Source organism: Electrona antarctica (genome assembly GCF_951216825.1).
Source record: "Electrona antarctica genome assembly, chromosome: 8".
Classification (NCBI taxonomy): Eukaryota; Metazoa; Chordata; class Actinopteri; order Myctophiformes; family Myctophidae; genus Electrona; species Electrona antarctica.
Window position 1 is genome coordinate 52,945,976 of NC_136789.1, and position 27,785 is coordinate 52,973,760.

Here is a 27,785-nt window from a genome sequence, read left to right on the forward strand (position 1 = left end):
GCGTAATGGGTGAGCCGTCTACAAGAGTATGATTTTGTACTGTATGTATACATTTGTTTGTATGTCCCCTGAGTTGTTGTGTCTGTATTGTCTGGACGGTCTTCTGATGTCACTAGTCTGATACAGGTTTGACCCAGAATAGGGACTCTAGGTTTCATGTGGTTAACACTTTGACGCCATACCCCGCGTTCCCCGCGTTTTAATCAAATGTTCTACGCTGCCTAGATTGTTTTATTACCTTTAGATCATACGCTGAAGTATCTGGGCTTTTGATCGTCGAAATTCCGCCGAAGATAGCTTGCGCCGTGTGTTTACATTCCATCGCACCAATCGCCATCTTGCTACGGTACATGGAGGGGGGTGTGAGGCTGTTGTAGTCAGACAAAACCCCCGTTCACTTGCATTGGACTCAATTTCCCAGAAGCCCTAGCAGCCCAGCGAATGTGTCGATTTCCGGTTTCGAGATCACAACATGTAGCTCTCTCCCCCTGCTCCGCGGCAGAGACGGACTTTCGTTTTAATTATTAAAACAGCGATTTAGACACATAAAACAAATAGCGGGAATGTCGTATTATGCAGCGGCGGAACACTGGATCAAACAATTAGCGGCAGGAGAACTAATAATCACACAAATACTCCAGTCCTGCTAAATAGCACAGGACTGTGGTTGTTACAGTATGAGGTGTAACACTCTAGCACTGTATGTGTCTAGTAGTTTTATTTGATCAAATGCTGGGACTTTAGGGACAGAGCTCTATACACATCATGCCCAAAAGCGCTTAAGCTTATCTAAAATGATTGTGAATCCTCTCTGTTCTTATTGCTGTTGGGCTTTCGTAAACAGGCACGTGCAGAGAGTGTTAGAGAAGCAGGGGCTGAAATCCCGTAAGAGGGCACTTTTGGACAAAAATAGCAGATCTACAAGCTCACAACGCGTCGCGGTATGCCACGTTGAGAGCTTGTAGATCAGCTATTTTCGGGGCGCAACCCAGCACTCTTTAGCTAGTGGAGATGCGGTGTGTAACGACATGGATTTCTAAACAAATTTGTTCAACGCAAAATACTGTGTTCAAGTTCAGGAGACTTCGGGGAAAAAGGCAATTCTCCTGAACGCTGCCTTCCAGCATGGAAAAGAGTGGCATTTTGCATTTCTTTCACCATTAGTAAATGCTGCATTCGTGGTCTGGAGAGGGCAGTTGTTTTACAGAGTAAAAGGGGCAGGGGCTGAAGCCCTCTTTGATGTCTATGTGTGCATGTCCCTGTTCGTAAATGCATAATAATGCCTTACTTGATACTAACTACACTACAGTGTCACACAAAAGCATCAAGAGTTGCAGATCCACAAGCTCGAGCGTGTCGATCTGCTACTTTTGCTATATATTTCATATACAATACCATACAAAGAAAGTGTATGTTGTTCCCCCTCCCGCCACTCTGAAAGAGCCACAACCCTTAGCAACAAACACAAAAACAACAGCACAGACAAATAAGACACATCAAAGGATATAAACAAGTCAAAGAAGTTAACAGTAGTATATGATAACAATGATAACAAAAGAAATACACACAAAGTAGATAATTAACTTTTTGCTATATATTTTTTTTTACTTGAATCCTGAAATGTAACAGTGTTTCCACCCGCGACAGAGACTATACAGTACATGTGAGGAAAAAACAAACAAACAAGTGTTTCTGCTCAGTCAACATTTGCTGCGTAAACACAAAGAATGCTCTCAGACTATATTATATTATATAATAATAATAACTACATACGCAGCAGAAATCCAGAGTGTTAAACTGTGAGAACGTAACAGTTGACCCGTAATAAGGCTCAGAGTTGAACGAACAGTCAGTCAGGTTTTTTTTTTTACACAATTGTACACAGCACTGCTCCAACAGCACTGTAATTACAGTATAGGCCTTCCTTTGTGTACTGTACGAAAAGACAGAGAACAAACCGGACCTTTTTCTGTGTCTTGGGATTTTTGTGACAGCCACACATTATTGTTGCAATATATACTGTACAATACATTATGAATACATTTTTTTTAACCCATTAAGACTTGAGGCCGATTCTAAACCAGTTTTTCCGTCGTTCAAAATTATTCAACATCATTTTTCAAACACTTTCAAGATTATATATATATATATCTCATTTAGCCAACGCTAAATCAATGACACAGATGCTTTCCCGGTATATATATCCACGCTGCAGTTCTCAATTCCGAGGCACATTCTATACCCTAAAACATATGTAGTATAGCCTATATACATTTATATATTTTAATTTTCAAGTGTTTTGGTGAAGAAGGTATGAAGAGCAGTATAGTATAGAGCCTGTATAGTGCAGCTTTTACCCAGCCAGGACTTGTTGTGACGTGTTCAACTTCATTCACAAACTGCACACGCATCTGTTACGTAGTGATAACATACTATGCTAAAGATTTGACAGAGAGGCTGTGCTGTTATTAGTCTGTATACGGTCCCCAAACTAGCGTGAAGCGCAGTCAGCGTGGTGGCAGAGAGACCTGTGGGATATTATGGCGACAGACTGCTGTTTGGTATTTTTGCGGGTGGTGAAGTAAGCTGAATAGTTGTATTATCGGCGGACGTGTTGCAGGTGGATTCAATCATGACAAATCAAAGGATGTCTTTTCATTACCTTGGAGAGCCAGAGAGAGCACTGTGTGCTCAGCCAAACGTTCACATAATCACGGAATGAAAAGGCCTTGGAAATGTAATCATTTCTACCGAGAGCAAACTGACTGTCTTTTATGTGGGAGGCGCAGAAGTTCCACCGTCAAACAAGAAATGTACGGCACCTCAAACGGAGCACAAAATGTACTTTGCACTACCTTAAGAGGAACTTCCACTTATACGGTACTTACCCATTTAGGGTAATTTAAAAAAATGTCTTCTAAATCATGAAAAATTTCTGAAAAACATCATGTTTCTATATCAGTGGTTCTCAATATTTTCATGTCATGTATTTGGTCGCCGACCCCCATCTGAACATATGTTGTTCCAGCGACCCCTCCCCCAGAAGCAAAGATATGAGTTAAAAACGTTTGCTCTGAAAGAATATATATTCAAAGATTTACGCCACATTTTCACGATTTTTCAAAAATAGCAGACCTACAAACTCATAGCTTGTAGACCTGCTATTTTTCAATAGCTAAAGTATAACATAATGCTTAAAACACCAAAAGGGGTTCCCGCCCAAAATGATTTAACATGTCTGGTTCTATGAGAAGCATGTCTCAGTTCATGAACCTAATAAACATGGAGTCTCTCCAATTCATACCAGTCTAATATAAACTACATGGAGAGATGTGTGTAGAATGACTGATGCTGCTGAAACTAAATTACTTCCTTTGCATCATGAGGAAAAATGTACTATAGTGCAGTACGTTATAGGATAAATCCAATTTCCATACATTAGAATTCCTGACATTTTTTTTATACCAATATATTGTCAGATCAATAGCATAGTTTAAAACGTCGTTCAGATTTTTTGCCAATTGTCACATAAATAATTTATACTAGTTTTAAAAAACGTAATTCTGCCGTGTGTGTGTGTGCGCGTGCGCGTGTGTGTGTGTGTGTGTGTGTGTGTGTGTGTGTGTGTGTGTGTGTGTGTGTGTGTGTGTGTGTGTGTGTGTGTGTGTGTGTGTGTGTGTGTGTGTGTGTGTGTGTGTGTGTGTGTGTGTGTGTGTGTGTGTGTCGCTGCATCTGCTGGTTAGTGCAGTTCTGTTTTCGTCACATACACAGCTTAACGTCAGAAACGTTACACGACTCACCCATCCAGGTGGTTGCAATAATAATCACTGTAGGCTCTTACCGTGCATTGCATGTAAACGTCTGTCGAACGGGATGGATGGTCGTCAACTTTCTCACCCAATAATGTAATCCACATTGTGCATAGGCCATAGCCTACTGTAGGCTTTTTTGACTAGATTTAGAAGACATTTTCAAGCTCTTGCTACTGAAATTATCGATTATTTTTATGGAGAAATCATTTAACATGCATCTCAATGGGAGAGGAGTGGGTGGGGCTTAATTAGTGAAGGGCTAATTATAATGCGTGAATTCACGCAATTATAATGTCTGTTTTACAAATTGCAATGGCTCTCACCATTCTCCCCTAAATGACTGTGGACCCCCATCTGAAATATATTTTTGTGTGAGCTTGCTTGCACCCTGAGGGTGCGTAAACACAAACATTGTCCTAACACAAACATTATGCCATTGATAATGAAGGCCAGTTTCTAGTGTTTATCCCAACACAAACATTAAATGCCATTGATAATGAATGGCCAGTTTCTAGTGTTCATCCCAACACAAACATTAAATGCCATTGATAATGAATGGCCAGTTGGTAGTGTTTATCCTAACACAAACATTAAATGCCATTGATAATGAATGGCCAGTTTCTAGTGTTCATCCCAACACAAACATTAAATGCCATTGATAATGAATGGCCAGTTTCTAGTGTTTATCCTAACACAAACATTAAATGCCATTGATAATGAATGGCCAGTTTCGAGACGAGTGTTGAAATAAAGCCACTTTTGGACTTCATTTCTTTGTAGGCATTTTGAAAAGCATGTTGTACTTTTTACTTGTACTTTGTACTTGTACTTTGTAATTTTTACTTTTTACTTAAGTACATTTTACACCGGGTACTTTTTGTACTTAAGTACATTTAATTTGAGGTACTTTTATACTTTTACTTAAGTAACTTTCTTAATGGGTACTTTGTACTTTTACTTAAGTAATTTTCAAGTAGAGAATCAGTACTTCTACTTAAGTAAAATATTTTTGTACTTTTTCCACCACTGGCGGCGTATGACTTAAAACTGATTAGAAACGTGGATTAAACAATGAAAACATAACTCGGGCAACTCGCGAATCGCAGGGAAAGTGTTCTACAATTAATTAACTCGAGCAACTTGTGAATAGAAGGGAAAGTGTTTTAAAGACCATAACCAGTAACCACTCAAAGCCTATATAATGTGGGCGGCTGTGGCTCAGGAGGTAGAGCAGGTCGTCCAATGATCCCTGGGTCGGCGGTTCGAATCCCGGCTCCTCCTGTCCACATGTCGAAGTGTCCTTGGGCAAGACACTGAACCTACATTGCCTCCAATGAGTCGGTCGGTGTTAGCTCGCCACCATCGGTGTGTGAATGTGGGAAGTGAGGACGCTGGCGCCGACCATTCGCCGCTTCACCTCCCAATGTATGAATGAATGAACCATTGTAAAGCGCTTTGAGCACTTGGAAAAGTGCTATAAAAATGCAATTCATTATTAATAGTGGAAGTAGGCAAGCTACAAGCATATGAATATTTGCCAGTTTTATTTACCAACGGCCAAATGTTTTCCTATTTTGACAGGCATAAAATAGGCAGGGGTGCATGGCCTTAAAGAGATTCAAGAGCTAATGTGGGGGCCCCCATATATCGTTTCTGACATGCACAAATAAACCAACAATGTACTGTCAAACGCACTCTGAAAGAGGCTGCTGGTGGGGACGGTTCTCTATACGGAGAACATAATGGGCTCTTGGTGGGTCGTTGTGGTTCAGAGAGATGTGGGCCATGATGTCAATCCACGATCCAAACCCAACCTGACAGTCCGTCTAGTTGAGCATTCACTAAAGCCCTTCATGAAGGACGAACCGATACGGAGATATCATGGCTTCAATTTATTCTCTGTGCGTCATCATCATCACATGCATACATTTTTTTAACCGTTGTCACGTGTGGAATAGAAATGCATGAAATACATTACAATACAAAATGTTTTTCCAGCTTGAGGTTATTGAGACCAAAGTGAAACAGACAAAGCATAATAACATAGTATATATATTGTCGCTGTCGGGTGGAAACCTCATATGTCCAAAAGTGTTACATTTCAGGATTCAAATAAAAAGGTAACAAACAAGAGTTTAATGTTATTGACGAGGCCTACAGAGTAACAGGTGTTATTAACACAGTGGATGCGGGAGAGGGATTTCTACGTGGTTCAAATCTCAAACGTCACGTGCGGGAAGCGGATTTCTACGTTTACCGCATGTTTTTATTGATTACTTTCAATCGTCTTTCTACACACCCGGGCACTTTATCAACTAGCATCGGATGATAGCACAACACTCCGATCATGTGATCGCAAAAAAAAAGAAAAAAATGCCTCACCCCCTCCCTTCCTGAAAACAGCACGAGGCAGCCCAGCCCCCGTATTGTCACTCACGTAAAGGCTGGAGAGTCCCATGCATCTCGGGGCAAAATAATGGCTTCATAGCCAAGCTGGCTGCAGTCTTCTTGTTGTGTGTGTAATCTGATCCATGTGACTTCAGTGTCTCCGTCAGATTTCTCTCCTTTTTTCTTAATTTCTTCACGCATGGATTGTATCGCCTGTGCGAGCGGTTATTTCTTTATCATGATGATCAATGCCGGTCAGATAGAACATGGCAAATGTGTTGTGTTGTTTAGCAGTAATACTAACCGCCTAAAAACATCGGAGGGAACTCAGCGCGAGCACGGCTTTCCGAGTTTTTATGTCAGACAGCGTCTGACAAAACCGCTTCTAATTAGCCTTTCTGTTCAAGAAGAGTAGGCTACTACAAAAGCAGGTGTTACATAAAGGTGCATATCTCCAGAATGGAAGATGGTAAAATCACAATTTTAAATTAGAGTGGACAAGTTACGCTTTCTTTTGAGGTATGCTGTGTGATTCTCGCTATAAGAGAACATTTACTGTGGGCCTCAGACAAGGTCCTTCGTTCAATGCATAACCTTTAGCACAGGCGGAATAGCTCTGCTCAAAATGGCCAGCATTCAAATTGTTAACAAGGCTCACTGTATGTCTCCACCTCTGACCCATGTGTGCAGGGTTCTTGTTTGACTACAGAGTACCAGTAGAGGTTGTTATTGACATGTCTCCTCTCCCCCCATGTGCGCAGGGCTCTGTTTGACTATAGAGGTGTTAATTGACATGTCTCCTCTCCCCCATGTGTGCATGCAGGGCTCTGTTTGACTACGACAAGACGGCCGACTGCGGCTTCCTGAGCCAGGCGCTGGGCTTCCGGTTCGGGGACGTGCTGCACATCATGGACTGCGGGGACGAGGAGTGGTGGCAGGCGCGGCGGGTCAGCACCATGCAGAACGAGGCCGAGGAGATGGGCTTCATCCCCAGCAAGCACAGGTAACTACACAGACGATATGGGCTTCATAGCCAGCAAGCACAGGTAACTACAGACGAGATGGGCTTCATAGCCAACAAGCACAGGTAACTACAGACGAGATGGGCTTCATAGCCAGCAAGCACAGGTAACTACACAGACGATATGGGCTTCATAGCCAGCAAGCACAGGTAACTACAGACGAGATGGGCTTCATAGCCAACAAGCACAGGTAACTACAGACGAGATGGGCTTCATAGCCAGCAAGCACAGGTAACTACAGACGAGATGGGCTTCATAGCCAGCAAGCACAGGTAACTACAGACGAGATGGGCTTCATAGCCAACAAGCACAGGTAACTACAGACGAGATGGGCTTCATAGCCAACAAGCACAGGTAACTACAGACGAGATGGGCTTCATAGCCAGCAAGCACAGGTAACTACACAGACGATATGGGCTTCATAGCCAGCAAGCACAGGTAACTACAGACGAGATGGGCTTCATAGCCAGCAAGCACAGGTAACTACAGACGAGATGGGCTTCATAGCCAACAAGCACAGGTAACTACAGACAAGATGGGCTTCATAGCCAGCAAGCACAGGTAACTACAGACGAGATGGGCTTCATAGCCAGCAAGCACAGGTAACTACAGACGAGATGGGCTTCATAGCCAGCAAGCACAGGTAACTACAGAGGAGAAATATGGGCTTCATACTCAGAAAGCACAGGTAACTACAGAGGAGATGGATGGGCTTCATACCCTGTAACTACAGAGCAGTGTAAAACTAAGACGTAGTAAAATGTTCGTCGACTACATTTTTCCACTGACGAATGAATAAATTGAAACTAAATGAAAACTAAGCTATGTTAGACAGCCTCCACACGGATCCGACGCTTAATAGTCCTTATTCTCAAACCTTTGAGACCTTATAGAAGTATAAACTTTGATCGCGCTAAGAAAGTGAAAGCACTCCGTGCCGAACAATCCCCTTTAGTGAGGATCTGGCTCCAATATGGAGGGCTGTCACATCCGGGGCAGGTGGAAGTGACGCGTTTTGTAAGCTCATAGCGCGGATTTCTTTGGCACCGGCGCCACGTTGTGGGTTAAAGTGGTGGTGCACTTCAGTGATGTTATTGGGACTTGTGCTTTGGCCACTGATCAGGTGCAGCAGGCAGCACAATTTACAATTTAGACATTTAGCAGACGTTCTTAATCCAGTGCGACGTACAGTAAGCAAGAACGACACATGGTAAAATACATCGAATCCATAGAAATAGTCATCAAGGATCATAAGCAAGCTAAGAGCCTAACATCCGTCTAACAGTAGAATGTCTGTACAGTGAACTATGATTATAAGACTACAGTGTGCTATGTCTACATGAAATGCGTAAAATTACACAAGTTGAGCCTTTGCATACACCTGTAAGGTCACCGAAGCTAGTTCAAGTGCTACGGCAAGTGCTACGGGCTATAAGATGGAGCCTGAAGAGGTGGGTTTTCAGACTATACGACGGAAGACTGGGAGTGGGTCTGCAAACAGAACGTCATCAGCATAATGATCAGGTGCAGGCAGCTCCAGCAGATTGTGTTTTGACCAGTGATCAGGAGCAGCCTAGGCAGCACCAACACAACGTCATCAGCATAAAGATAATGATAGAGTCGCTTTGCTGCCGCCGGTTTATTGCATGGATCGATGCGTGCGTGCCATAAACAGTGTCGGAGCGCAGTGCGAGGGGACTCTCGTTATCCTTACACCTCGCCATCATCATGGCGTCCGTTATATTATCTCTCTCCCTGTCTCAGATTTCAGTGCATCCGTTTGCTTTATATGTCTCCAGGGTAGAGAGGAAAGACTGGTCGTCTCGCTGCAACACCAAAGAGAGGGTAAGCATCTTTCTGTTGGAATTGTTTTAAAAGATGAACGACGCTCGTCTTGTCACTAATGTATGGGTCTAACGTGGTCTCTGGGTTGTTCTGTTTTTGCAGGACCATAATCGGGACACTTTGGGCTCTCAAGGTGAGTTGGCAAGGAGCTTAAACGTTACATGTTGTTTGTCTGAAAGTTCAGCTGTACATATAGTTAAAATGATTGGTGTTAAATCATCCATTTTCAACTCTTGAGAGTGTACAAATGCAACCAAATGCAACATGTATGTGCTGGCAATTCACTGATTTTGATTGTATTTGTACACTCTTAAATGAAACCAAATCATTGCTTTTGTACTCTCTCAATTGCAACCAATGTGTACACTCTCAGAGTTAAATGAATTCAGTTAGTTAAATGAATTCAGCCAGGCCAAGATCTTGGCCTGGCTGAAAAGTACTGGCTGAATTACTACTTGCTTAGATAATTGGTTGTGTCTGAAATCACTCACTCATTCACTACTCCCTACTAGGGCATTAAGCAACTAGTCGACTATTCAACTAGTCGACTGTAGGCCTCAAGATCAGGTAGATTATAGTTATAGTCACCAATGTACACAGTTTCTCAATGTACAAATGTTTATTTAAAAAAAATAATAATAGGTAGTTAACACTTAGGCCGCTAGCATTTATTGAAAAATTAGGATCTAATTCACGCCAGCATTTTTTTAATTTGAACTCTTATTTTGAAAAGCCGCCATTTCCGCTCCACAAACAGTAGTCTTAAGTTAGGAGTTTTCACACAGCTGGGCGGGCCTTGTTTACAATGTGAATCCAGGCCGGAGCTCCGGAGAGCTCTAGATCGTCAGCTCTGTGCCGTCAAAGAAACGCTGTTTTGACCAAAAATGCCATCTGGGACAAGTCAACTAGTCTAGCCTCGTACAAAGCCAACTCTTGTCGTGACAAATCATGACAACAAACACAATTTTTCGGGCTGAACAAATAATTAGAGAGAAGAAGAAAACGGCAGGTTACAACACAAATATTGTGTTTGTTTTGTCACGACAAGAGTTGGCTTTGTACGACGCTTATAAGGTCTTTAAATAAATACGTTTTGAAATGTCTATGGGGAAAATGCATTGGGAACTATTTCCTGGGCCTGGCGTCGTCATGAAAGGGGGCGGGACTGCGACGCTCTATAGTAACTCTGAGGAGTGTTGAATGATATAGGATATAATAATGACTACTGTAGACATTCGGACACTATTACAAAAAGGTGTAATAATCACTATAATGCTATATAGTGAGTAGTGAGTGATTTGGGACACAGCCTTATACTATATCTCTCTGTAGCAGCTAGTAACTCTAGTCAGTCACTAACGAGGCACAGTAAAGACAGCCATGTATTGTACAGTAACAGTGACGGCATGCAGCAAGGCAACGCCTGCAGTTGAAAGTCCTGTTGACGACACTGCTAATAAAGAAACTGTCCGACTGTCTGAATGATGTTTTATTTCATGTGCTGTCCTCAGGGAGAGACGACACCGCTCACAGCTACGAGACGGTCACACAAGTGGAAGGTTCGAAGAAAATAAAGCTTTCTTTTCATGTGATATTTATCTGCATGATTTCATATCGTCTCTGTCGGGTGGAAACCTCATTATGTCCAAAACTGTTACTCTTCACGATTCAAAGTCAAATGTATGTTTATTTATGTTTGTTTATTTATGTTTGCATTGCTCATTGCACAGTTGTACAAATTGTAGATGCATCGTTTACAGTGTGTTAGCACATGTGCTAATTTTCACCACTTGTCCACAGGAGACTTTTCTAAAAAATACAATTTAGTTTAAAAAAAACACCCAATCAAATACAAAAAATTATACATTCTAATATTATTTACAGCAAAATTACAGTACCCATTACATAATCTCAAATACACAAGTAAACATAATCACTCTAGTAACTCAAGCTATACGTGTGAACACAGTTGATTTGATTTCAACCATAGTTTGAGTCCACTGTAGAACACGTTACCATCCGTCTCTAGTTTTAGAACCGTAGGCAAAGAGTTCCATAGGTTTGCTCCCTTTACTGAGAAGGCAGACTGTCCGAATGAGTTGTTACACCTGGGAACAATAGGTATCAAAGGTAGCAGATCTACAAGCTCGAAAGTTTCGAGCTTATGGATCTTCTCCTTTTGATGCTTTTGTGTGGCGCCGTAAGTAATACGATCGAGTAAGGCATACATGGGCAACTGGCGGCCCGGGCCCCCACCTTCACTTAATGTGGCCCTCAGGTTCGATCAGAATACTGATATAGTATTGTTTTCAGCTGTTACAATTCCAAACATGCAAACATGACCCGCTTTAATTACTTCAGTCTAAAGTAGCTTAATGAGTAGTATTAAAATCTTATTGTCTTTTTTTATGTCCATTGTATTTGTATTTAGTTCATAAAGTCAACATAACTATAATTAAAGGCATTAAAAAAACTTTTCAGGATTCCAATTCAAAAATATCAAAACAAATAATTCAGGATTTAAATTCAAATAATAGCAAAAAATAGCCGATCTACAAGCTCAAAACGCGTCGCAGTGCGACGCGTTTTGAGCTTGTAGATTGACTATTTTTTGCTACGACAGTAATATGCAATGTGGCCCCTCTGAAGTGAGAGTGGAAATATAGTGGCCCCATTTCATCGTCACAGTTGCGATGTAGCGCATTGATTTACGAAAAAGAAACACAAAAGCTTACAATTATGGAGATGAGAGGCTTCTGCCCGACTGCCAGAATATCAGGGATGGATTGAGGGGCTGAGGAGGAGCCCCCGGACACAGCATCATCATCCAATGGAGACCACCCTCTCTCTCTCCGCTACCACAAACCATCCCTAGTCACGGCACCCGATTCCATTCTAGCAACAAAAACAAAAAAAAAACATACTGTACAAAGACTTCTTAACTGTTCCATTTTCCAAAGTTAAAGTCAGTCAGCGTCAGCCCCGGAGCTCATTATGTATGCATGCATGTGTTCCATGTCTAAATATAGATGCTACCACTCACTCGCCAATCCAGAAAAATAAAAAAAGTCTCGAGCTATAACACTAATACGAAGGGATTGTTACTGTAGACTAGAGCGTGACTCTGAAAACATTCTCCCAACTTTAGTAACTTTTGTCCGTTTACTTTAAAAAATGTGTTGTGTCGTCGAATGCAGTGGGTTCGTACTCGGGGCAAACCCGAAGCTGCTCTGACATGACAGGTGCCAAGTTAAACTCGCAAGTCGCAACCCCCCCCCCCCCTGTGTGTCTGTGTGTGTGTGTGTATTTGTGTGTGTGTGTGTGTGTGGGCTGAGGCCCCTGGGGGGCTGAGGGCCCCTATAGACTGACACTGAATTTACACTTCATTATCCAGGCAGAAAGTGCTCCCACTGCGGCTGCCTCTCTGAGTTGGACGTTGTGCCGAAGTAGAGCTCGTCCTCAGTGATTAGTTACACATCTCCTAACCCAGTGGTTCTCAATAGGGATTGTCCCAATACACCGTTTTCGTTCCCGATCCGATGCCGATACCAGTGTTGTGATCTCGTGTTGTGTTTATAGCTATCTAGCTATATATCACGTGTTGTGTTTATAGCTATCTAGCTATATATCTCGTGTTGTGTTTATAGCTATCTAGCTATAAATCACGTGTTGTGTTTATAGCTATCTAGCTATATATCTCGTGTTGTGTTTATAGCTATCTAGCTATATATCTCGTGTTGTGTTTATAGCTATCTAGCTATATATCACGTGTTGTGTTTATAGCTATCTAGCTATATATCTCGTGTTGTGTTTATAGCTATCTAGCTATATATCTCGTGTTGTGTTTATAGCTATCTAGCTATATATCTCGTGTTGTGTTTATAGCTATCTAGCTATATATCTCGTGTTGTGTTTATAGCTATCTAGCTATATATCACGTGTTGTGTTTATAGCTATCTAGCTTTTAATCACGTGTTGTGTTTATAGCAGACTCCTCACTCAAATGTGCACTTGCAGTTTGGGCAACTCGAAAGCAAACTCCACATGCCCCAACATTTTATTTACCTGCCACAGTGTCAACCCCTTACCCCTGTGTCGGATCGCTGGTTAGACTGGCATATTTGCAGATACCGATATGACCCGATATGACAAATAAGGGCAGATAGTATCTGCCCTTATTTGTCATAAGGGCAGATGATGACAAATAAGGGCAGATAGTATCTGCCCTTATTTGTCATAAGGGCAGATGATGACAAATAAGGGCAGATAGTATCTGCCCTTATTTGTCATAAGGGCAGATGATGACAAATAAGGGCAGATAGTATCTGCCCTTATTTGTCATAAGGGCAGATGATGACAAATAAGGGCAGATAGTATCTGCCCTTATTTGTCATAAGGGCAGATGATGACAAATAAGGGCAGATAGTATCTGCCCTTATTTGTCATAAGGGCAGATGATGACAAATAAGGGCAGATAGTATCTGCCCTTATTTGTCATAAGGGCAGATGATGACAAATAAGGGCAGATAGTATCTGCCCTTATTTGTCATATCGGGCTCCCGTTAAAGTGCATTGGCCGGGCATGCTAGAAGACCCTCGATGGAGGAAAGTCTGCCCAGAGACTTGTTGAGATTGGCTGTTATTTTAAAGTCTGCCCAGAGACTTGTTGAGATTGGCTGTTATTTTCTCCTGTACAAAAACGCTCTAATGCCCAGTGAATGGGGCGAAAACAACTATGGCGAGCGAAACAGTGCGGTTTTAACAGATTAGCGACACAAACTATTTTAATAAATTTGATTAAAAAAAAAAAATACAATAAAAAAAGTTATTTATAAAATTATTATTTTCTTTCTTCTGAGGATCCCAGGGCCTTCTCTGAATACCTTGAAGGCCCTGAAAATCCGCCACTGGCAGATACCGATACTTTTCTGATACCAATACAGTATCGGGACATCTCTAGTTCTCAACCAGTGGTCCGGGGACCACCAGTGGTCCTTGAGGGTGTTCCAGGTGGTCCCCGCAGCTAAATGATGGAGAGTTGGTAACCAAATCTAGATCTTCAACTCTTGAGAGCGTAAAATGAAACCAGTTTCATTTTAAGCTCTCAAGAGTTAGATTATTCTTAAACATCTGCAAGTCTACGCAATTAGAGAATGTAGAAGAATTGTTATTTTGATCAATGATTCCCTGTTGTCTCTCCTAATGGTACCAACATCAATACAGCATGGAATTGTGGACAAAATCTTATCCAACGACAACAAAATATCCTTTAGTTCTTGGTTCTGAGAGGCTAAATCTCATCAAATGACGAATAAACAATGGTCCTTGCTGTGAAAAGGGTTGAAAACCACTGTCCTAACTTAACCGTAGTAGTTGGTCCATCCTATTTATATATCCCATAGTCAGAGAATCCACCAGGGTTGCCAATTAATTAAGTCTGCCTATTATAAGTATGTTTCTGTAAAGTCGCTTGTAAATTTGGCATGACTAGAGATAGGAGGCTGGAGGCAGAGAAAGGCCCCTGGGTACTGGTCCCGGTGGCCCCCAGTTGGCCTCGGACACATTTTGCTATGATATCAATGCTGTAAACTCCTGAGGCCTATGATAATACTAGGTGTCTCTCTCTCTCTCTCTAGCTCTCTCTCTCTCTCTCTCTCTCTCTCTCTCTCTCTCTCTCTCTCTCTCTGTCTCTCTCTGTCTCCACAGTTCACTATGCGAGGCCTATCATAATACTAGGTCTCTCTCTCTCTCTCTCTCTCTCTCTCTCTCTCTCTCTCTCTCTCTCTCTCTCTCTGTCTCTCTCTGTCTCCACAGTTCATTATGCGAGGCCTATCATAATACTAGGTCTCTCTCTCTCTCTCTCTCTCTCTCTCTCTCTCTCTCTCTCTCTCTCTGTCTCCACAGTTCACTATGCGAGGCCTATCATAATACTAGGTCTCTCTCTCTCTCTCTCTCTCTCTCTCTCTCTCTCTCTTTCTCTCTGTCTCCACAGTTCATTATGCGAGGCCTATCATAATACTAGGTCTCTCTCTCTCTCTCTCTCTCTCTCTCTGTCTCCACAGTTCACTATGCGAGGCCTATCATAATACTAGGTCCGGTGAAGGACCGGGTAAATGACGACCTGCTCTCCGAGTTCCCTGACAAGTTCGGATCTTGTGTCCCCCGTGAGTAATTCAAACATCCACAACATTGAGCAAAGGATCCTCTGATGGCTCCGTGTATACGTGTGCACACTCTGACATGTAATGGAGGGAATGACTGAGCGAGCGCTCATGGGTTGTGGTTCCCATACGCACAGTGGTGTAAAGTAACTGCGTACATTTACTTACATTTACGTACTTTTTTTTAATTTAACCTTTATTTAACCAGTAAAAACACATTGAGACTGCGTCTCTGGGAAGTGGCCAAGAGGCAGAAATAAAATGACACTTCAATACCACATCGTAAATGTCACATTATAGAACAGCAAATAAAATATCCATGATACAACAAATCACCAAAGTGCTAATCTTTTAGTGGCAGGGCAAAACTCCACAATGTACAAAATATAAACAGAAATAATGAATATATAGGCATGAACATAGGCTAGTACATAATATCCAAACAAGTGCAGGTGGTGGACTGTACATCTAAGATGATCCTTTTGAAACCTCTCAAGGGAACTTTCAAAGCCAATACGTACGTACTTAAGTACAATTTTGAGGTATTTGTACTTTACTTGAGTATTTCCAATTTCCAGTACTCCACTACATCTCAGAGGCAGAAATTGTAGTTTTTCTCCATTACAATTATTTGAACTTTAGCTACTACTTTACTTTGTATTTATTTTATCATTACAAAACATACATTAACCACTTCAACCCCTATATACAGTACATTGCGATGTAAATGGGATATTCTGCACAATTAGTACTTTTACTTTTGGTACTTTAAGTACATTTTGAAGCCAATCCATTTGCACATTTACTCAAGTAAAAGTTGAATTCCGGAGTAGTTCTACGTCGCAGTATTGATACTTTTAAAGCAAGTAAAAAAACATGCGAGTACTTTTTTTCCCCACCACTGTCCCGTACGTACGCAGACACCACGCGGCCTAAGAGGGAGTACGAGGTGGACGGGAGGGACTACCACTTCGTGTCGTCCCGCGAGCAGATGGAGAAGGACATCCAGAGCCACCGCTTCATCGAGGCGGGACAGTACAACAGCCACCTGTACGGGACCAGTGTCCAGAGCGTCAGGGAGGTGGCCGAACAGGTAGGAACACAGTACAACATGCCACCTGTACGTGACCAGTGTCCAGAGTGTCAGGGAGGTGGGCCGAACAGGTAGGAACACAGTACAACATGCCACCTGTACAGGACCAGTGTCCAGAGTGTCAGGGAGGTGGCCGAACAGGTAGGAACACAGTACAACATGCCACCTGTACGTGACCAGTGTCCAGAGTGTCAGGGAGGTGGCCGAACAGGTAGGAACACAGTGCAACATGCCACCTGTACGGGACCAGTGTCCAGAGTGTCAGGGAGGTGGCCGAACAGGTAGGAACACAGTACAACATGCCACCTGTACGGGACCAGTGTCCAGAGTGTCAGGGAGGTGGCCGAACAGGTAGGAACATAGTACAACATGCCACCTGTACGGTACCAGTGTCCAGAGTGTCAGGGAGGTTGCCGAACAGGTAGGAACACAGTACAACATGCCACCTGTACGGGACCAGTGTCCAGAGTGTCAGGGAGGTGGGCCGAACAGTTTAGGAACACAGTACAGCAGCCACCTGTACGGGACCAGTGTCCAGAGTGTCCGGGAGGTGGGCCGAACAGGTAGGAACCAGTCTTGCCAAGTGTTACAAATCATAAGTCTAGGGGTAAATGAGTGAGTAACATAGGAAGGGGGAGTAGACACCATGATCAAAATATGTGGATTTATTATAAAAGTATATATATAAATCAAACAAACGTATAATAACAATAATGGCTCAGTAACAAACAAACAAACAACAATAAAGAAACAACGCCTTTCCGAAGGGCGTTCGGAACAAAGGGTAAACAATAAGGTAGTTTTAGCAGTTATACACAGCGGGTCGGAGGAAGACCATAGTGATGTTCCCCCCGAGCTGTCAGACACAGACTGACTATGTAGATAACAGTGCACCCATGGCCATCGGGTGCACGTGACCGGCAACCAATCAGGAGTCAGGCGTTGATCAGACGTCTGACTAACCCGGCCCCTCGTTGATGGACTACAAGGTATATAAATACAGTCAATCCAACCTGGAGTGGAAATAGAACACATATATAATAGAAAGCGCTTTCTATCCCCATATATGGTTCATAACAAGTCTACTGGCTGTATAGCTATATATATATATATAATAAGAGATATCAAAGATAGGTCTAAACATATATATACAATATAACTATAACAATACCACCAGTTACCTCATATAGATATATACATAATATTAACCAATAAATATATATATCTATACTACATCATAACAAAACTAATCATAACAAATCATAACACACACGTGACCGCAGTCCACGTGACACCAAGTCTCCTAATTGTTTTCATTTTGGAGTGTGAATCACATTGAGTGATGTCTCTACTTATTAAGCCCTGGCTAAAGTATGTGTGTAATAGTATAATAATAAATGACCAAAACATTAATTGAGTACCACAGACGAATAACAGTCTAAGTCCACACTATTGATCCATAATATATAAATGATAGATAAGGGTTCAGGACAACAAGGCCTTTTCGTGGAGGGGTCAGTCTGAAATTTGGACTTAGACTGTTTTTCGTCTGTGGTACTCAATTATTATAGACATAATATATGATAATACTGTATATGATGTCTATAATATATTATAGACATATTTATAATGATATATGCATAAAAAAGAAAATAGGATTATATGGCCATATTATTGGGCTTGTTTTTGGAGGTGGGTTGGCTGATTTCTCTCACGAGAGTTGGCAACACTGGTACGGACACTACACATACTGTACATACAGTTCACCTCCTGTACAGCAGGTAGTAGGGAGGGGAGGGGGACACACCTCAGACAAAATCAACGTGCTTGACTTAACCCATTTTGGGCGGGAACCCCTTTTGGTGTTTCAAGCATTCTGTTATACTTTAGCTATTGAAAAATAGCAGATCTACCAGTTCATAGCGCGCCACCGAGTGGCGCGCTATGAACTTGTAGGTCTGCTATTTTTGAAAAATCGTTAAAATGTGCCTCAAATCTTTCTGAAAATTGTCATGATTGAGAAAACTTTTTTTTTAAATTTCGACGAATGGGTTAAACCTCTCTTAAAGTCTCTCAACGCAAAAACATGCGTAAATAAACATGAGAGTCAAATGAATTGGACAGCTAACTAGTGCTGCACGATTCCTGCTCAAATTTAGAAATGAGATCGCATAGGTGTCTGAATTTAAATCTCAATCTTTTTTTTGTTCAATTAATTGTGCAGCACTAGTGTCCGAGGCCAATTTTTGGAGATGAATTCAAAATAATTATGAAAAACCGATAAGACAATGATTGAAATGTCTTGTCCAGGTTTTTCTTCAAACTGATTTAATGAATCCAGACCTCCTATCGTTTCAAAATGCTCAGCACATGGCCAAAGACACTAATAAGGCTATATGTGTTTCTACTAGTTATTATTATTGACCACTCATTATGTGTGTCCATGGCAAGAAATAGAATATCGATCCACCACAATCCATCTCAAGCCGGCGTGGTGGTGATGAGCGCTGCTCCTGAAGCGTTTTGACATTTTTTACTATTGATTTATCCAAGTGTTTATCATGTCCATTAGCCTCTGGGATGCTATTAATAAGAGGGCAACAATGATGTGCCTTCACCGGAGCTCGAGTGAATTTGTACTTTACTTGAGTGTTTCCAATTTCCAATACTTTTACTTCTACTCCACTACATCTCAGAGCCAAAGTGTTGTACTTTTACTGTTACACTGCAATTATTTGAAAACTTTAGTTACTAGTTACTTTGGCGATTTAAATTTTGATTAGAAAACATACAGTAACCACTTCAACCCTATACATTTCGGACATTTGAAAATAGCCGATCTACAATAGGACATTATACAATATGAATACTTTTACTTTTAGTACTTTAAGTACATTCTGATGCCGATACTTTTGAACTTTTACTCGAGTAAATTTTCAATTCTGTACTTTTACTTGTAACGAAGTAGTTCTAAATGGCAGTATTGGTACTTTTACTTAAGTAAAACAATTGCGTACTTTTTCCACCACTAGTTCATTACCTGCATGCAACGGTTTTAACTGATTGTTATCAACAAATTGTCTTTTTATTATGTTGACCTTCATTTTATGTGTAATCTCCTGCGTCACTGTAGCCTAAATGAAGGTCTCCCTCAATGATATCTCAGAGAATTTAATACAATAAAGGTTGGATGGATGGATGGATGGATGGATGGTTGAATGAATGAATGAATGAATGAATGAATGAATGAATGAATGAATGAATGAATGGCACAGGCAAAGCACTGCATGTACTGTGGTATTGTGTACGTGCATGTACCATGCAAGTATATATACCGTCATATACAGTGTATACTGTTCTATGGCTTAATATGAAAATGATTATAGTGGAATAGCGTGTTCCCCAAAAAGAAACGCAATACATCATTTGTCATAATAACTTTTATTAGAAGGACATAAGGTCATGCCTGGTAATAAATTAACCCATTTTGGGCGGGAACCCCTTTTGGTGTTTTAAACATTATGTTATAATTTAGCTATTGAAAAATAGCAGATCTACAAGCTCGTAGCGCGCCACCGAGTGGCGCGCTACGAGCTTGTAGGTCTGCTATTTTTGAAAAATCGTGAAAATATTTATTTCAGAAAACTGGAGGATTTAGAAGATTTTTTTTAAAATTTTGAGGTCAGGCCTAAATGGGTTAAGACCTCTATATAGATAAAAACTATAATGTGGTCACGTGACTTAACATGTGATAACATTAGTATTCATGACGATCCTATGTCGGGTGGAGGAATCCTCATATGTCCAAAAGAACTGATACTTTTCAGGATTCAAATCCCCAAAAATATCAAAAGTAGAAGATTGACGAGATCTGCTGCTCGTGTGCTATTGATGCTGTAGTGTGATCAATCACGTCGTAGGGCGTTCATTTAGGGGGAAAAAAACAAAAACAGAAAGATATTAGAATACAAGACACGCAAACGCGGGAAGCGAACGCAGCTCGTAAATTGCAAAAACAACAATTAGAATAAATTACGTAAGTTCTCTTTTTTTTGTGTTTTTTAAGATTTGTTTTTAAGTTAAGTTTTTTTTTAAGTTAAGTTTTTTTTTAAGTAATTTTTTTTTAAAGTTTTTCCTTAAGTTTTTTTTTAAGTTAAGTTTTTTTTTAAGTTAAGTTTTTTGTAAGTTTTTCCTTTTAAAGTTTTTCCTTTTTAAGTTGTTTTTTTAAGTTAAGTTTTTTTTAAGTTTTGTGTGCGCGCGTGTGTGTGTGTGTGGGTGTGTGTGCGTGCATGTGTGTGTGTTTTTGTGTGTGATACAGCTGCGGGTGGTGGGTACAGCGTACAGCTGCTGGGTGGTGTTACAGCGTGACACACAGACAGACAGACAGACAGACAGACATGATCTGCTGGGTCTCTTAGTAAATGCTCACTGCGTTCGCAATTATGGAGATAAGAGGTTTCTGCCCATAACAGCAACGATGTATTAACCTCCTTCCTCGTCGTGTGTGTGTGTGCGTGCGTGCGTGTGTGTGTGCGTGTGTGTGAGCAGCAGGGTAAACACTGCATCCTAGACGTCTCAGCCAACGCCGTGCGCAGACTGCAGGCTGCACAGCTCCACCCCATCGCCATATTCGTCCGACCCAAGGCCCTGGAGAATGTGCTGTATGTATTCTGTTACATTCATTACTCTGTCCTGTTACTCTGTTGCATTACTCTAATGTCATGTATGTATTCTGTTACATTACTCTAATGTCATGTATGTATTCTGTTACATTACTCTAATGTCATGTATGTATTCTGTTACATTACTCTAATGTCATGTATGTAGGGACAGGTCGATTTTAAAACAAAGAGTGTACCCCTGGAGAAAATGTATGTACCCTGGTATGAAATGCCTTGACCCTCCATCTGACTAGGGGAAAAAAAACAATGACCTTCCCCAAGTGAAAAATATGCATTTATTCTTAATACATTAAGACATGAGACCTGATTCTACATGTCTTCTAACCGTTTTTCTGAAAAACCTACAGTATGTTATTCCTACTGTATGTCAGTGCTGCTGACTGGTCCATGTCAAGGACCCCCAGAATTATCTGTATTTGCCCCGTCGGACCCCCAATCTGAAAATATGGTGTTTCAGGGACCACCCAGAAGCAAAGATATGAGTTAGAAACATTCATGAAAGAATAATATATTCAAAGATTTTCCGCGATTTTTCAAAAATAATTTTCATCCAAAGCTAAAGCTGCTTAAACGCTAAGGTGACACAGATGCGTTCCAGGTCTTAATGGGTTAATACATTCATTAATCTAATGCCATGTATTTACTCTATTACAGTTATTACTGTTAAGAGAGAACCGGAGTCTGACTCTAGAGGGCGCTCTTCCCGTGGGTCACAGAGTTATTTATTGTTTCCATTGAAAACACCATAGGGTCTCAATTACATCATGGCATATAACTTAGTATAATCCACAGATAAACAAATGAGCCCTGCCCTTTTACTCATAATGAATGGTATATGAAGCATCAACTCATTCAACTGACAGTGTAAAAAAGTACTCTTTTATCCAAAGAGTAAGGAGAAAATAATATCTCCAAAAAAACACAGACGTTAGCAAATGTAACATCAACATGTAATATGTTGTCATATAAAAGACACATAGTCAACATACCTGACCGAATGCATGTTCTCCCCGTGTCCCCTAGGGTAGGTACCCTCACAAAAAACATGCAGTAATCCTGGTCTCTAAACTGCCTCCCCCTGGCCAGCCGGGGCGCCTGATGGAGGGGAAAGGAACTGGTTGGAATAACGTGTTCCTTCCACGCGCTACGTCCAACCAGGGAAACTCTCCCCTGTAAAGGAGCAACCTGGACACTATTAAAAAAATAAAAAACATACCTGACCGAATCGCTGCCGGGCCGGTCTGTTTATTTTTGGAACACGGTTCTCATATAACACGATGTCAAGATGAACCCCTGTCTCTGTGGGTGTTTTCTATGGAAAGAAATACTTCCGTGGCGTGACCCAGGGGAATAACGGAATGGCGTCAAGACTTCCATACTCTACTAGTGTATATCTGCAGTCTACCACGTGTCACAATAATACAGATATTGTTCAATATAGGATATGGAACATTGTTGATTCCATTCTGATAACAGATCATTGTGTGCGTGTGTGTGTGTGTGATATTTTGCAGAGAAATCAACACTCGCTTGACAGAAGAGCAGGCCAGGAAAGGCATGGACAGAGCTCTGAAACTAGAACAAGACTTCCTAGAATGCTTCTCAGGTAAACACTGACGGCTGGCCTTTACCAAAACACGGGTCTGTGTGTGGACCCCCAGGGGGTCCTTGACGGGGAAGAGATAACGTTGGACCCCCAGGGGGTCCTTGACGGGGAAGATAACTGTGAGAGGTCGAGAGGCGATAACTTTGAGCTCGATCATATTTGTTAACATGTTGCAGAATATACACCCCTTCAATGATTCTTTCAGTCCCTCCACTGGAAGTTGTAGATATTCATCTCTTGCTATGAAAGATTTTTGAGTGGTGCAACCACACCGAGGAACAGCAATGTCCGTCCCTCCCTATAGTCCATCCCTATGTCCGTCCGTCCCTATGTTTAGGGTACCAACAGGGGGCGCTGTTGCACCACTCACTTCAGACAGGTCTGATTTTTTTTATCACGTTTTAGCTTACCGGTACAGTAGTACATAATATTCTTTGACAGGGATTCTTGTTGTGGGGCTATGGTGAAAACACACAAAATATCATTTCAAACTTTCCCTTATACTAACGTCTTACCCCAAACTTTCACTTTTCTCACTTGCTTTGAAATGTCGTCCTCTGTTTTCGAAAGTAAATTATTCCCACCGGCTGTTCCAGTCTGGTGGGAATAATACAGATTTAAACTCTAAAATGTTAATGTTAATGTTATTAAAAACAAAATCACACGTTATTGTTTATATTTGTACAGTGGCACAAACATCAGGCAAAGCCTTTGCCAATGACCAATGACCTTTGCCGCAAAGGTCATTGGTCAGTCTGTATATTTGGTCAGGATCGGTCCCTGACCTCCTCTCTCTCTCTCTCTCTCTCTCGTCCAGCCGTGGTGGAAGGGGACAGCTTCGAGGAGGTCTACCACAAGGTGAAGACGGTGATCGAGGAACAATCGGGGCCTTATATCTGGATCCCCACCCGGGAGAGGCTGTGATGCTGCACCACCCACCCCACCCGCCCACCCACCGCACCCACCCACCAGCCCACCTACCTATTACCTGTACCTACCTACTTACTTACCTACGTATCTACCTACCTACCCCCCTCCCTCACTACACCGACACAGCCACCACCCATCTCCTTCACCCCCCCCCGCCCCCAAGCCCACAGCCAGCCAGCCAGCCAGCCAGCCAGCCTGCCTTGTCTGTCAGCAGTGCTTTGACTTTAAAAAAAACACAAGAGACAGACGACACGAGAGAGGAGAGAGAGAGAGAGACGAGTGCACCTCAACGGCACAGAGACGGACGGAGGGCAGGAAGAGACATGGGGAGGATTGGTGAGGGGTGAAAATCCACTGAATTTCCGTCAACAAACGATACCAAAAGAGAGAGAGAGAGAGAGAGAGACCATGAGAGACAATGATGATGCGAGTCCACTCCCACAGGCGTGTGTAATTAGTTAATTCATTAACCACTTTTAACCCTCGAAGCGGGGTTTACGTTTTTTTTTTCCTTTTCGATTTGTCCCGAAGTGAGCCGTTCTACAAGCTCACGACAACGTGCAACAGCAAGACGCTGTGAGCTTGTAAATCGGCTCTCTCTGACAGAGAAATATCAAACGCATATTCCAGCTCAATGAGGCGGGGATGGAGAATCTGGGGGGGGGGGGGGGGGGGGGGGGCTATCCCACTGAGCATTTGTCGGATTGTTAGACATCTAAAATTATGTCTAAATGTCCGTCTAAATGTGTTTTATAACTGGTCTAAAAGTGAAAGGTTTTTCATGGGCTGGGTAGGCATGGCCTAGACGTTGAAACGACGTCATTTCAACAGCTACAATATAGACGTTATGTAGCCTATATATATAGACCCTTAACTCTTTGTTTGCTGCTAGCTGTTAGCATAATTGTAGTTAAGCTGTCGCGGTACAAAAGTCACAAATGACATCCGAACTTTGTATGGCTGAAGATCCACCAAGGACAGCTCTCTTAGATTCCGACTTATGGAGGTTTGAAAGAGTTTTAACATCCCATAGCTGGTGGTGACGGAGGCGTTGCATATAGCAACCAGATCAATGGTAAACGCTGCTGTGGGCCTCAACCATTATATGTACACGGAGTAGGCTATACGAGGGGGTGCGAACAAGTTCGTATACGTGGCTGATAATGTCCCATAGCTGGGGGGGGGTACGAATATGTTCGTAATTCGGCAGATAAAGAATTAACATTCACTTTTAGACCAGTTCTAACCCGTTTTTTAGAGCCACGTCTCATAGCCGACGATGGCTCAGTGTGGGGCGCAAACCACCGCGCGCGTGTTTACCTCGACGACGACGCAGCAGCGGATGATCGTTTACAGCTGTGGTTCCCAACCTGTGATTGCAAAAGTGCCCCCCCCCCCCCCCCCCCAAAAATAATTGGCAAAAACCCCCGCTACGATCGTAATGTTATGAAAATAAATAAAGTGGTGGTTCCCGCTGATCCGATCCATTGATCATCACAATAAACATGCTCCCAGAATGCATCAGCCGTCTGACCACTCACTCAGACGGTCCCTGGTCCGGCACAGCTTGAGAACCACGGCATTTAGTTTCCAAAAAAAACAAAAACGTTACACGGATGTTGTCCAGTGTCTCTCGGTCCGGTGGGAGTGGCTAGCCGAGGGAGTGCTTCTTTGCAACTTCCTGACCAATCAAAAGAGGGCTAAACGTACGTTTTGTTTTTGTTTTTCTTTCTCCAAACACTTCCTCTTGGCCTAGGAACCGATCGATCGATCGATCGATCGATCGGGTGCCGAACCGAAGATGCGATTATATAGGTAGGTAAGTAGTAAGACTTTGACAAAATAATGGCCAGACCATCCACCACGCTACACGTTCGCCCCCCCGTCCGTCCGTCCGTCCGTCCGTCCGTCCGTGTCACACGCCTGTGACGGTCTCCGTGTGATGACATCGTGACACGGGGACGTCCTCCATATAAGGAACTTCCTGTTATCTCATTGTTCTGCTTTTTTTTTGGGTTGGTTTTCTTCACCCCTCCGTTTCAACTCTTCTTCTTTTTGCCATCATGGCCTCTCCTTCCGTTGAGGAGGACAGCAAAAGGAGAGGAGGAGGTTCCTGCTATACTTCTGAAGGTGCTGATGAGCACTTGGCGGGACGGGACGGTACGGGACGTGACGGGAGCGGGGTGTTTGGCAGTTAGGGCTTAAGTGTCTCGCTCGTGGATACCTCGACATAGAGCCGGGGATGGAAGTGCTGAAAGAGGGCACTTTTTGGACAAAAATAGCGAAAATAGCAGATCTACAAGCTCACGTTGAGAGCTTGTAGATCAGCTATTTTCGGGGGGCGCAACCCTGCACTCTTTATCTACTGGAGATGCAGGTGTGCAACGACATGGATTTCGACAACAAATTTGTTCAACGCAAAATGCTGTGTTTCCAAGTTCCAAGCGATTCTCCTAAATGCTGCCTTTCGGTACGGCATGGAAAGGAGGGGCGTTTGCATTTCTTTCACCATGTAGTAAATGCTGCATTCGTGGTCTGGGAGAGAGGGCGGTTGTTTTACGGACGGGTAAAAAAGGGGCAGGGGCTGAAGCGCCCCCTTATGTGTGCACGTCCCTAGCTGGGGGACCTTCTGTTTCGCCACCAGGCGGGCCTCTCTACTCGTTAAGCTGTGACCGCCCTTATAAGGTTGTAGGAGAGGGTCGACGGCGCGGAGCGGCCTACAGCGAGAGAGAGAGAAGCCAACCTCGGTGACAATAAGAGACTGACGTCCGTCCGCCAGCTGTATAGGATCCAACAATCAATCACAGACGTATCGCGATGGAGTTTACTCTAAAAAGCAGCTCAGATTATTATTATGATGATGATGATAATAATGACAATAACGACGACAGAGAAACCTTACACTAAGAGAAACCTCATATGCTCAATTCTCTGCATGCATTCTCGAAAACTATACGGAAAAAGGGGGGGTGGGGTGGGGGCGGACTGAATAAAAAGTGAATTGTTAGAAAATGTAATAAAAAATAGAAGGAAGCCGTCTTGATGAGGGAGCGTTGTCTTTCAGCTCTGTGTCGTTGAAGGACAGAGAGACAGACAGACAAGAGAGAGAGAGAGAGAGAGACAGCCATCTTGAGTGCATAGACAATTGAAACTCTGGCAGAGTATATATATATAGTCTCTTGTCTCTTACGTGCGCACGCGCACCAAATCACGCACACACACAGCCACACACACACACACACACACGCACACACACAAAGTTGTGACCTCAGCTGTGACCTATAGCGGGGTGTTCATTCTTTAGCAGGGTGATGAGCTGCTTAGGGGTTAAGTGTGTTGCTCATGGGCTCCCCGGCTGAATGTTATCTCTGGGAACAAAACAGCCAGGCTTTATGGAATGGAACCGCAGCCAACAGAGTCCCCCCCCAGGCACACACATACACACGTACATACACGCGCGCACGCACACACACACACACACACAATAAATACGACAGCCATGGATTTTGTGTGTGTGCGTGTGTGCGTGCGTGCGTGCTTGCGTGCGTGTGTGTGCGTGTGTGTCTGTGTGTGCGTCTACAGTCGGTGCGTGTGTTCTCATACATGCATATACCTGATTATTTGTGTATGCATGCATCTGTGTGTGCACGCACATGTTTGTGTGTGTGTGTGTGTATGCGTGCGTGGACAGCCCTCTGTACGAAAGGAGAATAGAACCGTGCTTACTTCTCTTGCCTCGTGCTCAAACGACGGCGAATTCATTAAACTAGTTTAACAAACTAAAAAAAAGGCCTACAGTATAGGAGTAAATAAATGAATATATAAAATATATCTATCTTTTCTATGACAGTTTCTAACGGGACGTGTAGGTGTGTAAAAATAAAGTAACATATCTATACCGACATTTCACTGAAACTCTTGGAAATCAATAATTCACCATTTGGTCGTCGAATAGACGATACGGATGGCGTTTTTTTAGTACTATTGTAAGTATAGAGCATGGGGATTCGATCCCCGCTACCCGTAAATCACTATCACTATGACTCTCTGACTATACTTTTAAATATTGACGTTATATCATGATTAAAATCTTAGTGTGCCACTTGCCATATACCCTCGCGTTCCACCGGCAGGACAGACAGTGTGCGTGCTGGCCTGCCCGCCGTGTGTGTGTGTGTGTGTGTGTGTGTGTGTGTGTGTGTGTGTGTGTGTGTGTGTGTGTGTGTGTGTGTGTGTGTGTGTGTGT

The 27,785-nt window shown here is 42.6% G+C and overlaps 1 protein-coding gene across 3 annotated transcripts in view; it reads left to right on the plus strand.

Annotated features, from left to right (window-relative positions):
* The window catches only part of LOC306927424 (disks large homolog 4-like), a 309,688-nt gene extending 285,516 nt beyond the window's left edge, over positions 1-24,172 (plus strand). For all 3 annotated transcript variants that reach the window (XM_079507155.1, XM_079507157.1, XM_079507156.1), the window contains 9 exons: positions 7,024-7,203; positions 9,022-9,067; positions 9,170-9,200; positions 10,579-10,626; positions 15,130-15,231; positions 16,149-16,321; positions 20,870-20,982; positions 22,518-22,609; positions 23,427-24,172. In XM_079507155.1, the coding sequence (XP_079363281.1) occupies positions 7,024-7,203; positions 9,022-9,067; positions 9,170-9,200; positions 10,579-10,626; positions 15,130-15,231; positions 16,149-16,321; positions 20,870-20,982; positions 22,518-22,609; positions 23,427-23,533 (892 nt within the window). In that variant the 3' untranslated portion in view covers positions 23,534-24,172. The remainder of the gene's footprint in view (positions 1-7,023; positions 7,204-9,021; positions 9,068-9,169; positions 9,201-10,578; positions 10,627-15,129; positions 15,232-16,148; positions 16,322-20,869; positions 20,983-22,517; positions 22,610-23,426) is intronic.
* Positions 24,173-27,785: the final 3,613 nt, after the last annotated feature.